General features: G+C 47.9%; 1 protein-coding gene across 7 annotated transcripts in view; it reads left to right on the top strand.

Moving 5' to 3' along the window:
• Window positions 1-14357, top strand: part of NR1I3 (nuclear receptor subfamily 1 group I member 3) — a 48759-nt gene that overhangs the window by 20003 nt on the left and 14399 nt on the right. For all 7 annotated transcript variants that reach the window (XM_077260479.1, XM_077260505.1, XM_077260460.1 and 4 more), the window contains one exon: window positions 9189-9436. In XM_077260479.1, the coding sequence (XP_077116594.1) occupies window positions 9189-9436 (248 nt within the window). The remainder of the gene's footprint in view (window positions 1-9188; window positions 9437-14357) is intronic.

Raw genomic sequence — 14357 nt, 5'->3', positions numbered from 1 at the left:
TGGAGTTTGCATGGTGAGCATGCTTACAGGCCATGGAGGTTGTGTGGTGAGCATGCATACAGACCATGGAGGTTGTGTGGTGATCGTGCATACAGGCCATGGAGGTTGTGTGGTGAGCATGCATACAGGTCATGGAGGTTGTGTGGCGAGCGTGCATGCAGGTCATGGAGGTTGTGTGGTGAGCGTGCATACAGGTCATGGAGGTTGTGTAGCGAGCGTGCATGCAGGTCATGGAGGTTGTGTGGCGAGCATCCATACAGGCCATGGAGGTTGCATGGTGAGCATGCATACAGGCCATGGAGGTTGTGTGGTGAGCGTGCATACAGACCATGGAGGTTGTGTGGCGAGTATGCATGCAGGTCATGGAGGTTGTGTGGCGAGCGTGCCTGCAGGTCATGGAGATTGTGTGGTGAGCATGCATACAGGTCATGGAGGTTGTGTGGTGAGCATGCATACAGATCATGGAGGTTGTGTGGTGAGCATGCATGCAGGTCATGGAGAATGTGTGGTGAGCACACATACAGGCCATGGAGGTTGTGTGGTGAGCATGAATACAGGCCATGGAGGTTGTGTGGTGAGCTTGCATGCAGGCCATGGAGGTTGTGTGGTGAACATGCATGCAGGTCATGGAGGTTGTGTGGTGAGCATGCATACAGGCCATGGAGGTTGTGTGGTGAGCATGCATGCAGGTCATGGAGGTTGTGTGGTGAGCATGCATACAGGCCATGGAGGTTGTGTGGTGAGCATGAATACAGGCCTTGGAGGTTGTGTGGTGAGCATGCATGCAGGTCATGGAGGTTGTGTGGCGAGTATGCATGCAGGTCACGGAGGTTGTGTGGCGAGCGTGCCTGCAGGTCATGGAGATTGTGTGGTGAGCATGCATACAGGTCATGGAGGTTGTGTGGTGAGCATGCATACAGATCATGGAGGTTGTGTGGTGAGCATGCATGCAGGTCATGGAGGATGTGTGGCGAGCGTGCATACAGGTCATGGAGGTTGTGTGAGTGTGCATACAGGCCATGGAGGTTACATGGTGAGCATGCATACAGGCCATGGAGGTTGTGTGGTGAGCGTGCATGCAGGTCATGGAGGTTGTGTGAGCGTGCATACAGTTCATGCAGGTTGTGTGGTGAGCATGCATGCAGGTCATGGAGGTTGTGTGGCAAGCGTGCATACAGGCCATGGAGGTTGTGTGGTGAGCATGAATACAGGCCTTGGAGGTTGTGTGGTGAGCATGCATACAGGTCATGGAGGTTGTGTGGTGAGCATGCATACAGTTCATGCAGGTTGTGTGGTGAGCATGCATGCAGGTCATGGAGAATGTGTGGTGAGCACACATACAGGCCATGGAGGTTGTGTGGTGAGCATGAATACAGGCCATGGAGGTTGTGTGGTGAGCTTGCATGCAGGCCATGGAGGTTGTGTGGTGAGCATGCATGCAGGTCATGGAGGTTGTGTGGTGAGCATGCATACAGGCCATGGAGGTTGTGTGGTGAGCATGCATGCAGGTCATGGAGGTTGTGTGGTGAGCATGCATACAGGCCATGGAGGTTGTGTGGTGAGCATGAATACAGGCCTTGGAGGTTGTGTGGTGAGCATGCATGCAGGTCATGGAGGTTGTGTGGCGAGTATGCATGCAGGTCACGGAGGTTGTGTGGCGAGCGTGCCTGCAGGTCATGGAGATTGTGTGGTGAGCATGCATACAGGTCATGGAGGTTGTGTGGTGAGCATGCATACAGATCATGGAGGTTGTGTGGTGAGCATGCATGCAGGTCATGGAGGATGTGTGGCGAGCGTGCATACAGGTCATGGAGGTTGTGTGAGTGTGCATACAGGCCATGGAGGTTACAGGGTGAGCATGCATACAGGCCATGGAGGTTGTGTGGTGAGCGTGCATGCAGGTCATGGAGGTTGTGTGAGCGTGCATACAGTTCATGCAGGTTGTGTGGTGAGCATGCATGCAGGTCATGGAGGTTGTGTGGCAAGCGTGCATACAGGTCATGGAAGTTGTGTGGTGAGCATGCATACAGGCCATGGAGGTTGTGTGGTGAGCATGCATACAGGTCATGGAGGTTGTGTGGCGAGCGTGCATGCAGGTCATGGAGGTTGTGTGGTGAGCGTGCATACAGGTCATGGAGGTTGTGTAGCGAGCGTGCATGCAGGTCATGGAGGTTGTGTGGCGAGCATCCATACAGGCCATGGAGGTTGCATGGTGAGCATGCATACAGGCCATGGAGGTTGTGTGGTGAGCGTGCATACAGACCATGGAGGTTGTGTGGCGAGTATGCATGCAGGTCATGGAGGTTGTGTGGCGAGCGTGCCTGCAGGTCATGGAGATTGTGTGGTGAGCATGCATACAGGTCATGGAGGTTGTGTGGTGAGCATGCATACATATCATGGAGGTTGTGTGGTGAGCATGCATGCAGGTCATGGAGAATGTGTGGTGAGCACACATACAGGCCATGGAGGTTGTGTGGTGAGCATGAATACAGGCCATGGAGGTTGTGTGGTGAGCATGCATGCAGGCCATGGAGGTTGTGTGGTGAGCATGCATGCAGGTCATGGAGGTTGTGTGGTGAGCATGCATACAGGCCATGGAGGTTGTGTGGTGAGCATGCATGCAGGTCATGGAGGTTGTGTGGTGAGCATGCATACAGGCCATGGAGGTTGTGTGGTGAGCATGCATGCAGGTCATGGAGGTTGTGTGGCGAGTATGCATGCAGGTCACGGAGGTTGTGTGGCGAGCGTGCCTGCAGGTCATGGAGATTGTGTGGTGAGCATGCATACAGGTCATGGAGGTTGTGTGGTGAGCATGCATACAGATCATGGAGGTTGTGTGGTGAGCATGCATGCAGGTCATGGAGGATGTGTGGCGAGCGTGCATACAGGTCATGGAGGTTGTGTGAGTGTGCATACAGGCCATGGAGGTTACAGGGTGAGCATGCATACAGGCCATGGAGGTTGTGTGGTGAGCGTGCATGCAGGTCATGGAGGTTGTGTGAGCGTGCATACAGTTCATGCAGGTTGTGTGGTGAGCATGCATGCAGGTCATGGAGGTTGTGTGGCAAGCGTGCATACAGGTCATGGAAGTTGTGTGGTGAGCATGCATACAGGTCATGAAGGTTGTGTGGCGAGCGTGCATACAGACCATGGAGGTTGTGTGGTGAGCGTGCATACAGGCCATGGAGGTTGTGTGGTGAGCATGCCTACAGATCATGGAGGTTGTGTGGTGAGCATGCTTGCAGGTCACGGAGGATGTGTGGCGAGCGTGCATACAGGCCATGGAGGTTGCATGGTGAGTATGCATACAGGCCATGGAGGTTGTGTGGCGAGCATGCATGCAGGTCATGGTGGTTATGTGAGCGTGCATACAGGTCATGGAGGTTGTGTGGTGAGCATGCATGCAGTTCATGGAGGTTGTGTGGCGAGCATGCATACAGGTCATGGAGGTTGTGTGGCGAGCATGCATGCAGGTCATGGAGGTTGTGTGGCGAGCATGCATAAAGGTCATGGAAGTTGTGTGGTGAGCATGCAAGCAGGTCATGGAGGTTGTGTGGTGAGCGTGCATACAGGTCTTGGAGGTTGTGTGGTGAGCATGCATGCAGGTCACAGAGATTGTGTGGTGAGCATGCATGCAGGTCATGGAGGTTGTGTTGTGAGCATGCATACAGACCATGAGGCTATGTGCACACTTTGCGGATTTTGCTGCAGATCCGCAGCAGATTTGACCGCTGCGGATCCGCAGCAGTTTCCCATGAGTTTACAGTACAATTTTAACCTATGGGAAACGAAAAACGCTGTGCACATGCTGCGGAAAAAGCCGCGCGGAAACGCAGCGGATTACATTCCGCAGCATGTCACTTCTTTTCTGCGGATTTTCACCTGCTCCAATAGGAAAATGCAGATGAAAAACCGCATAAGAATCCACAGTAAAAACTGCGATAAATCCGCAGTAAAAACCGCAACGGTTTTCACTGTGGATTTTGGAATTCCGCTGCGGAAAAATCCACAGTGGAATCCGCAGAGTGTGCACATAGCCTGAAGGTTGTGTGTGCATACAGGCCATGGAGGTTGTGTGAGCGTGCATATAGGCCATGGAGTCTGTGTGGTGAGCATGCATGCAGGTCTTGGAGGTTGTGTGGTGAGCGTGCATGCAGGTCATGGAGATTGTTTGGTGAGCATGCATGCAGGTCATGGAGGTTGTGTGGCGAGTGTGCATGCAGGTCATGGAGGTTGTGTGGTGAGCGTGCATGCAGGTCATGGAGGTTGTTTGGTGAGCGTGCATGCAGGTCATGGAGGTTGTGTGGTGAGCATGCAAGTCATGGAGGTTGTGTGGCGAGCGTGCAGACAGGTCATGGAGGTTGTGTGGCGAGTGTGCATGCAGGTCATGGAGGTTGTGTGGTGAGCTTGATTGCAGGTCATGGAGGTTGTGTGGTGAGCATGCATGCAGATCATGGAGGTTGTGTGGCGAGCGTGCATACAGGTCATGGAGGTTGTGTGGCGAGCATTCCTACAGGTCATGGAGGTTGTGTGGTGAGCGTGCATGCAGGTCATGGAGGTTGTGTGGCGAGCATTCCTACAGGTCATGGAGGTTGTGTGGTGAGCGTGCATGCAGGTCATGGAGATTGTGTGGTGAGTGTGCATGCAGGTCATGGAGGTTGTGTGGTGAGTCTGCAGACAGGCCATGGCAGTTGAGCACATTACTTATTGTTTTTTTTTAAACTATTGAACCTGCTGCTTCCAGGTCTCCACAGGTGGTCCTTGGCTCATTGGACAACTCTTCCGATAATTCTTTTCATTCCTATGGATGAAATCTTGCGGGGTGCATCTGGTCATGGCCGGTTTATGGTGAAATGATGTTGTTTCCACTTCCAGATTATGGCCCCACCAGTGCTCACTGGAGCCTTCTGTAATTTAGAAATTCTTCTGTATCCAATGCCATCTGTATGGTTTTCAACAATAAGGTTGCGAAGATCTTGAGACGATTTACCATACTGGTTTTACTTATTATTTTTCACTAAATGTTAGGATTGCTAATTACTAATGGATTTCAGCTAGTGTCAGGATTTTCCATGATTTTCTGCACCTCTCTTTCTTCATGTGTTCAATACATTTTCCCTGTGTCATTTCATATTATTACACACTATTTCACCCCCTGTATATATATATATATATATATATGTACACACACACACACATTTCTCAACGTCTGCTCCTCGGGGTGAATCGTTCATGTGATCAGTGTTCGTGCTGTGACCAGGATCGTGCTCTAATCTGTTCCATTTTAAGTAACTGTGCACAAGGGTCTGTGAGACTTCAGCGGTGAATGCGGGGGATCCGGTTTTCTGGTATTTACTACCAGTTTGTAAACACGCGGGTGACAGACAATGTGGAGAGGGTGGTGTGAGGTCAACAGACGGTGACTGACGGGCCTCCTAAATCAATAAATCCTAAATCAATGTAATAGTACTGATGGGTTTGAGCGCTAAAGGAGACCTTCTTACACACACAGATCTTCTTACACCACAGTCCTTGATCTGTGACTTCACCGCATCTAATAAGCGGCACATAATTGGCGCCCGCTGCAAGTAGGAGGCTGCTGCTTGCGGTGGCTGCTTCCATACGTGATGGGGTAGAATTGCTTACCTTATGTATGTCCACATTGGGCCATCGGATAGTGTACAGGCACAGTCGCCTCTGGTACCCAGTGGGCCACAAAAATATATGGTCTATGTTGCCCAACGCAACCAACCAGTGCTCAGCTTTCATTTTACTATAAGGCCTGTGTTATAATATAGGGGTACATGCCATAGTTTGGAGGCCTGGGCTATGATATAGGGGTATCCACCATACTATAGGGGCCTGGGCTATCATATAGAGGAATACACCATACTATAGGGGCCTTCACTATCATATTGTGGGTACATGCCATACTATATGGGCTTGAGCTATAATATAGGGGTACACGCCCTAGTATAGGCTTCTATGCTATCATATAGGGGTACATGCCATACAATAGGTGCCTGCGCTATCAGATAGGGGAACATACCATACTATAAGGGCCTGTGTTATCATATAAGCAGTACATGCCATACAGTAGGGGCCGGTGCTATCATATAGGTGGTACACACCATACTATAGGGGCCTGCTCTATAATATAAGGGGTACACACTATCCTTAGCTGTAGAGTCTCACTGACGACATTAGGCGCCGTCACTCCACTGAGGGTGAATAGGGGTTTCTGACATAGGAGACCCTCTTTAAGATCTTATAAGGAGCTACAGCGTTAAATACAGAATGACCCAGAAATGGTGGAGAAATTTCCCGCGCCCTCCAGGTGGAGATCGGGGTGTAAATATTACATGAGCTTTGGAAGTAATGTTCTGGGCGGCCGCCCCGTGCACCGTCATCATCGCCCACTGCCAGGCCCCACATTCATCATTCATGACTTACACATCACTGGAAAACCAAAAATCCCAACACAGCACCACCGGCAGTGTCCAGATTATTATATAGAGGTCACTATAAATGTCTGAAAAATTTGATAATCCGGAATCGGTAGATCATGTATACAGTTATGTGAGAAAGTGTTTTTCCCCTTCCATATTTCCTATTCTTTTGGATGTTTGTCACACTTAAATGTTTCAGGTCTCCAAACAAATGTAAATATTAGACAAAGATAACACAAGTAATCACAAAATGCAGTTTACAAATTATTATTATTATTATTATTATTTATTGTTATAGTGCCATTTATTCCATGGCGCTTTACATGTGAATAAATGAAGGTATTTATTATTAACAGAGAAAGAAATCCAAACCTCTGGGGCCCCGAGTGAAAAAATTATTCTCCGCCCCCCTTAAAACATAAATTAACTGTGGTTTATCACATCTTTGGGGATCTGAGTTCAATTCCCTAGCCACACGCAGGCCTGATTATTGCCACACCTGTTCTCAATCAAGAAATCACTTAATTGGGACCTGCCTAAGTGAAGTAGTCCAAAAGATTCTCAAAAGCTACATCATGCCGCGATCCAAAGAAATTCTGGAACAATTGAGACCTATCAGTCTGGAAAAAGGTTATAAATCCATTTCTAAAGCTTTGGGACTCCAGCGAACCACAGTGAGAGCCATTATCCACAAATGACGAAAACATGGAACAGTGGTGAAACTTCCCAGGTGTGGCCAGCTGACCAAAATTATCCCAAGAGCGCAGTGACAACTCATCCAAGAGGTCACAAAAGACTCCACAACAACATCCAAAGAACTGCAGGCCTCACTTGCCTCTGTTAAAGTCGGTGTTCATGACTCCAGCATGAGAAAGAAAGAGACTGGGAAAAATGGCCTGCTTGGCAGAATTCCAAGACAAAACTACTGCTGAAGAATAAGAACATAAAGGCTCGTCGCAGTTTTGCCAGAAAACATCTTGATGATCCCCAAGACTTTTGGGAGAATACTCTGTGGACTGATGAGACAAAAGTTGAGCTTTTTGGAAGGTGTTTGTCCCATTACATGTATGGTGTGGTAGTGTTATGGTCTGGGGCTGTTTTGCTGCTTCCGGATCTGGAAGACTTGCTGTGGTAAATGGAACCATGAATTCTGCTGTCCACCAAAAAAATCCTGAAGGAGAATGTCTGACCATCTGAGACCTCAAGCTGAAGTTCACTTGGGTTATGCAGTAGGACAATGATCCAAAATACACCAGCAAGTCCTCCTCTGAATGGCTTAAAGGGAATCTGTCACCTAATTTTGGCCCTATAAGCTGTGGCCACCGCCATTAGGGGCTTATCTATAGCATTCTGTAAGGGTACCGTCACACATTGAAATTTCCATCGCTACGACGTTACGATTCGTGACGTTCTAGCGATATCGTTACGATATCGCTGTGTCTGACACGCTACTGCGATCAGACACCCTGCTGAGAATCGTACGTCGTAGCAGATCGTTTGGAACTTTCTTTCGTCGCTTGATCACCTGCTGACATCGCTGGATCGTTGTGTGTGACAGCGATCCAGCGATGTCTTCGCTTGTAACCAGGGTAAACATCGGGTAACTAAGCGCAGGGCCGCGCTTAGTAACCCGATGTTTACCCTGGTTACAAGCGTAAACGTAAAAAAACAAACCGTACATACTCACCCGTCGGTGTCCTTCAGGTCCCTTGCCGTCTGCTTCCTGCTCTGAGTGCCGGCCTGAAAGAGAGCAGATCACAGCGGTGCTGCGCTCTGCTCTCACTGTACGGCTGCACTCAGAGCAGGAAGCAGACGGCAAGGGACCTGAAGGACACCGACGGGTGAGTATGTACGGTTTGTTTTTTTACGTTTACGCTGGTAACCAGGGTAAACATCGGGTTACTAAGCGCGGCCCTGCGCTTAGTTACCCGATGTTTACCCTGGTTACCCGGGGACTTCGGCATCGCTCCAGCGCCGTGATTGCAACGTGTGACCGCAGTCTACGACGCTGGAGCGATAATCATACGATCGCTGCGACGTCACGAATCGTGCCGTCGCAGCGATGAAAATTTCAATGTGTGACGGTACCCTAATGTAACCTGAAAGATAAGAAAAACAAGTTAGATTATGCTCACACAGGGGCGGTCCGGGTTCGGTCCGGTCCGATGGGCGTCGCATGTCCGGCACCTCCTATCTTCATACGATGTCGTCATCTTCCTTGCTTCCTGTCACGGCTCCTGTGCAGGCGTACTGATTTGCCCTGTTGAGGGCAGAGCAAAGTATTGCAGTGCGCAGGCTCTGGGCCTCTCTGACCTTTCCCTGCGCACTGCAGTAGTTTACGCTGCCCTCAACAGAGCAGATCAGTACGCCTGCACAGGAGCCGTGACAGGATGCAAAGGACGTCATCATATGAAGATGGGAGGTGCCGGACCCGGACCTTGGTGATCTGAAACATTTAAGTGCGACAAACATGCAAAAGAATAGGAAATCAGGAGGGAACAGAGGTTGATGGAAGAGGCAAACACTTTTTTTCACAGAACTGTATATGGAGTATAGGATTTTTGCTGTCTGTTTACCACCATTTGTGTGACCTGATAACCTCAAGACTGACACCTCTCACTCATGGTGTACAGGATGGTGTCAGCAGTGATAGATGAGGAGCTGTTGCTGTAATATAAGGAGGGGGATTGTGGGATTTGGGTGCTGTTATATACTAATATTGGGGTCGGATTCTTGTAGATGAATCCCGAGGAGCAGGCGGCATCCGTTATCCGGGCAGAGTGGAGCCCGGCCATGTTCCTGTTGTACGAGGAGGACAGTAACAGCAGCTGTGAATCCTTGGGGGCATCTGCTCTGAGCCTGAAGAGCCCCGAATGTGAGGATAATGACCCTGACGCTGAGGAGAAGCTGTGCGCCGTGTGCGGGGATAAGGCCAATGGCTACCACTTTCACGTCCTGACCTGTGAGGGCTGTAAGGGATTTTTCAGGTAAATGCTCCGGCCACATCTCATGTCTGCCTGTCCCGGAAAAGATCGCTACCATATTCCAAGGAGTCCGGTCTGACTCCCCTCTGATAGTGGAGCTGACAACAGTCCTGACTTAGCCATGATCATTCTGTGAGCCCAACCACCAAAGAGGCAGGGTTTAGACTACCTTGACTAAGGAAGGGAGGGACTTAAATGCCTGACATGGGGTATAGAAGTTTAAGTGAATCGCTGATGAAGGTGAGGGTCAGCATTCATAGGGGGCTGTAGTGGTGGGCGACTTTTATGTGATGATAGATTATGGTATAGTATATTACATTGTGGCAGATAATAGTACATTATAGTATATTACATTGTGGTAGATTACGGTATAATATAGTACATTAAGGTGCAGTATATTACATTGTAGTAGATAACAGTATAATATAGTACATTAAGGTGCAGTATATTACACTGTAGTAGATAACAGTATAAAATAGTATATTACGGTGCAGTATATTACATTGTGGTAGATTACAGAATAATATAGTACATTAAGGTGCAGTACATTACATTGTAGATTACGGTATAATATAGTACATTAAGGTGCAGTACATTACATTGTAGTAGATAACAGTATAGTATAGTATATTACGGTGCAGTATATTATATTGTGGTAGATTACAGTATAATATAGTACATTACGGTGCAGTATATTACATTGTAGTAGATAACAGTATAATATAGTATATTACGGTGCAGTATATTACATTGTGGTAGATTACGGTATAATATAGTACATTAAGGTGCAGTATATTACATTGTTGTAGATTACGGTATAATATAGTATATTACGGTGCAGTATATTACATCGTTGTAGATTACGGTATAATATAGTATATTATGGTCCAGTATATTACATTGTGGCAGAACACAGCACATTATAGTATATTACAGTACAGTCTATTATAGTGTGGCAGATTACGGTGTAATATAGTATATTAATGTACAGCATATTACATTGTGGTACATTATGGTGCAATATAGTATATTATGGTACAGTATATTACATTGTGACAGATTATGGTATATTATGGTTGTGACGAACCTGCACCTCGCCACCCTACCTCACGGCACTGTTACGTCAGAGTGATCATGTGGTACGGTCTCCTCACTTGCACCAAAGTGACGTTCTGCACCCCCTGTGGACACATAAGGTCAGCTTGGTACAGTTTTACACAGATACACCCCCCCCCCCCCCGTTCTCAAGGGCCTATGGAGGCACGGGGAGTGAGAGGATGAGGCCCACGCAGTCACTGACGTGGCACCACACTCGCTCACAACCCTGACAGGCCGAGAGGCCCCTTTCACTAGCACCTGTGAAACAGAGCCTTATCAGCCCAGTGGGACTGCCACCTGTTGCTCGTAAGATATACAGTTGTGGCTAAAAGTATTGACACCCCTGCAATTCTGTCAGATAATACTCAGTTTCTTCCTGAAAATGATTGCAATCACAAATTCTTTGGTATTATTATCTTCATTTAATTTGTCTTAAATGAAAAAACACAAAGGAGAATGAAGCAAAAAGCAAAACATTGATCATTTCACACAAAACTCCAAAAATGGGCCAGACAAAAGTATTGGCACCCTCAGCCTAATACTTGGTTGCACAACCTTTGGCCAAAATAACTGTGACCAACCGCTTCCGGTAACCATCAGTGAGTTTCTTACAATGCTCTGCTGGAATTTTAGACCATTCTTCTTTGGCAAACTGCTCCAGGTCCCTGATATTTGAAGGGTGCCTTCTCCAAACTGCCATTTTTAGATCTCTCCACAGGTGTTCTATGGGATTCAGGTCTGGACTCATTGCTGGCCACCTTAGGGTATGTGTCCACGTTCAGGATTGCATCAGGATTTGGTCAGGATTTTTCATCAGTATTTGTAAGCCAAAACCAGGAGTGGAACAATTAGAGGAAAAGTATAATAGAAACATATGCTCCACTTTTGCATTTATCACCCACTCCTGGTTTTGGCTTACAAATACTGATGGAAAATCCTGACCAAATCCTGATGCAATCCTGAACGTGGACACACCCTTAGAAGTCTCCAGTGCTTTCTCTCAAACCATTTTCTAGTGCTTTTTGAAGTGTGTTTTGGGTCAATGTCCTTTTGGAAGACCCATGACCTCTGAGGGAGACCCAGCTTTCTCACACTGGGCCCTACATTATGCTGCAAAATTTGTTGGTAGTCTTCAGACTTCATAATGCCATGCACACGGTCAAGCAGTCCAGTGCCAGAGGCAGCAAAGCAACCCCAAAACATCAGGGAACCTCCGCCATGTTTGACTGTAGGGACCGTGTTCTTTTCTTTGAATGCCTCTTTTTTTCTCCTGTAAATTCTATGTTGATGCCTTTGCCCAAAAAGCTCTACTTTTGTCTCATCAGACCAGAGAACATTCTTCCAAAGTGTTTTAGGCTTTTTCAGGTTTTTGGCAAACTCCAGCCTGGCTTTTTTATGTCTCGGGGTAAGAAGTGGGGTCTTCCTGGGTCTCCTACTATACAGTCGCTTTTCATTCAGATGCCGACGGATAGTACGGGTTGACACTGTTGTACCCTCGGACTGCAGGGCAGCTTGAACTTGTTTGGATGTTAGTCGAGGTTCTTTATCCAACATCCGCACAATCTTGCGTTGAAATCTCTTGCCAATTTTTCTTTTCCGTCCACATCTAGGGAGGTTAGCCACAGTGCCATGGGCTTTAAACTTCTTGATGACACTGCGCACGGTAGACACAGGAACATTCAGGTCTTTGGAGATGGACTTGTAGCCTTGAGATTGCTCATGCTTCCTCACAATTTGGTTTCTCAAGTCCTCAGACAGTTCTTTGGTCTTCTTTCTTTTCTCCATGCTCAATGTGGTACACACAAGGACACAGGACAGAGGTTGAGTCAACTTTAATCCATGTCAACTGGCTGGAAGTATGATTTAGTTACCGCCAACACCTGTTAGGTGCCACAGGTAAGTTACAGGTGCTGTTAATTACACAAATTAGAGAAGCATCACATGATTTTTCGAACAGTGCCAATACTTTGGTCCACCCCCTTTTTTATGTTTGGTGTGGAATTATATCCAATTTGGCTTTAGGACAATTCTTTTTGTGTTTTTTCATTTAAGACAAATTAAATTAAGATAATAATACCAAAGAATTTGTGTTTGCATTAATTTTCAGGAAGAAACTGAGTATTATCTGACAGAATTGCAGGGGTGTCAATACTTTTGGCCACAACTGTAAGCACGGTCCGTTATTGGGATGTCAGGCCAGAAACCAGCCCCGGCAGCATGGCAAGTTAGAACCGAGAATACGGACATGTGGATTTATGAATAGAGATAAAAGAGCAGCCATTGGTTATGTTATATATTTAATCACCTTAAAAGCACACTAGACAATACACTATATACACAATGGTTATACATATACAATGGGCAGGTATGCAAGTACAGGTGAAGGACATAAGATATAAGCAGATGAATCATGTCAATTACCGGTTTGATGTTCGACCGTGTGCGCTCTGAGCCGCAGGGGGCATGGGGCTGCCAGCTGATTCAGTTCCTTACAGCACATTAAGCGACATGGCTCACCATTTAGAAGTCAACAGTAAAGGCCCCGTCACACACAGCGACGCTGCAGCGATACAGACAACGATGCTGATCGCTGCAGCTTCGCTGTTTTGTCGCTGTGTGGTCGCTGGGGAGCTGTCACACAGACAGCTCTCTCCAGCGACCAACGATCAGGGGAACGACTTCGGCATCGTTGAAACTGTCTTCAACGATGCCGAAGTCCCCCTGCAGCACCCGGGTAAACATCGGGTTACTAAGCGCAGGGCCGCGCTTAGTAACCCGATGTTTACCCTGGTTACCAAAAAAAACAAACAGTACATACTCACCATCTGATGTCCGTCAGGTCCCTTGCCGTCTGCTTCCTGCTCTGACTGAGTGCCGCCGTAAAGTGAGAGCAGAGCGCAGCGGTGACGTCACTGCTGCACTCTGCTCTCACTGTACGGCGGCACTCAGTCAGAGCAGGAAGCAGACGGCAAGGGACCTGACGGACATCAGATGGTGAGTATGTACTGTGTTTTTTTTTTACATTTACGCTGGTAACCAGGGTAAACATCGGGTTACTAAGCGCGGCCCTGCGCTTAGTAACCCGATGTTTACCCTGGTTACCAGTGAAGACATCGCTGGATCGGTGTCACACACACCGATTCAGCGATGTCAGCGGGACCTCAACGACCAAAAAAAGGTCCAGGCCATTCCGACACGACCAGCGATCTCACAGCAGGGGCCTGGTCGCTGGTACGTGTCACACATAGCGAGATCGCTACTGAGGTCGCTGTTGCGTCACAAAACTTGTGACTCAGCAGCGATCTCGCTAGCGATCTCGCTATGTGTGACGGGGCCTTAAGCATGACAAAGAGAGCGTAAGCACATGGCTTCACACAAGCATTAAACCCCGTTATCCCCATCCTCTGGGTGTGTGATGCTAAAACTCTGAAAACCTAAGAAGGATCATAACTTCCCAATGGAAAGTCATAGGGCAGTGGTTCTGGCGCCATTGGATACAGACGGGCCCCCGTCACGCTTGGAAAACAAACACCTTCTTCACTACCTGGCTTTTACTAGTCGTTTTGTGTAACTCCTCACCCTGGGGTGCTAGAATGGATCAAGACCCTGGCAGGTGTTCGGCCTGTTCCAGAGATATAAAAAATGTAAACAGTATATGGCTAGGATGTACACCTCCATATTCTCCTTAAATCTCTTTGTGAAATTCCCATCTGACTGAATGAATCAATTACACAATATGACCCCTGTGGATATTAGTTAGGCTGGTGGGGGTGCGAGTGATTACTTTGAAACAGAGTAGCCTGGACCACCTGCTGAGCCAGGTGCC

This window comes from Ranitomeya variabilis, chromosome 1, assembly GCF_051348905.1.
Source record: "Ranitomeya variabilis isolate aRanVar5 chromosome 1, aRanVar5.hap1, whole genome shotgun sequence".
Classification (NCBI taxonomy): Eukaryota; Metazoa; Chordata; class Amphibia; order Anura; family Dendrobatidae; genus Ranitomeya; species Ranitomeya variabilis.
Note: the sequence above shows the minus strand (reverse complement) of the source record. Positions and strands in the feature narration are given on the sequence as shown.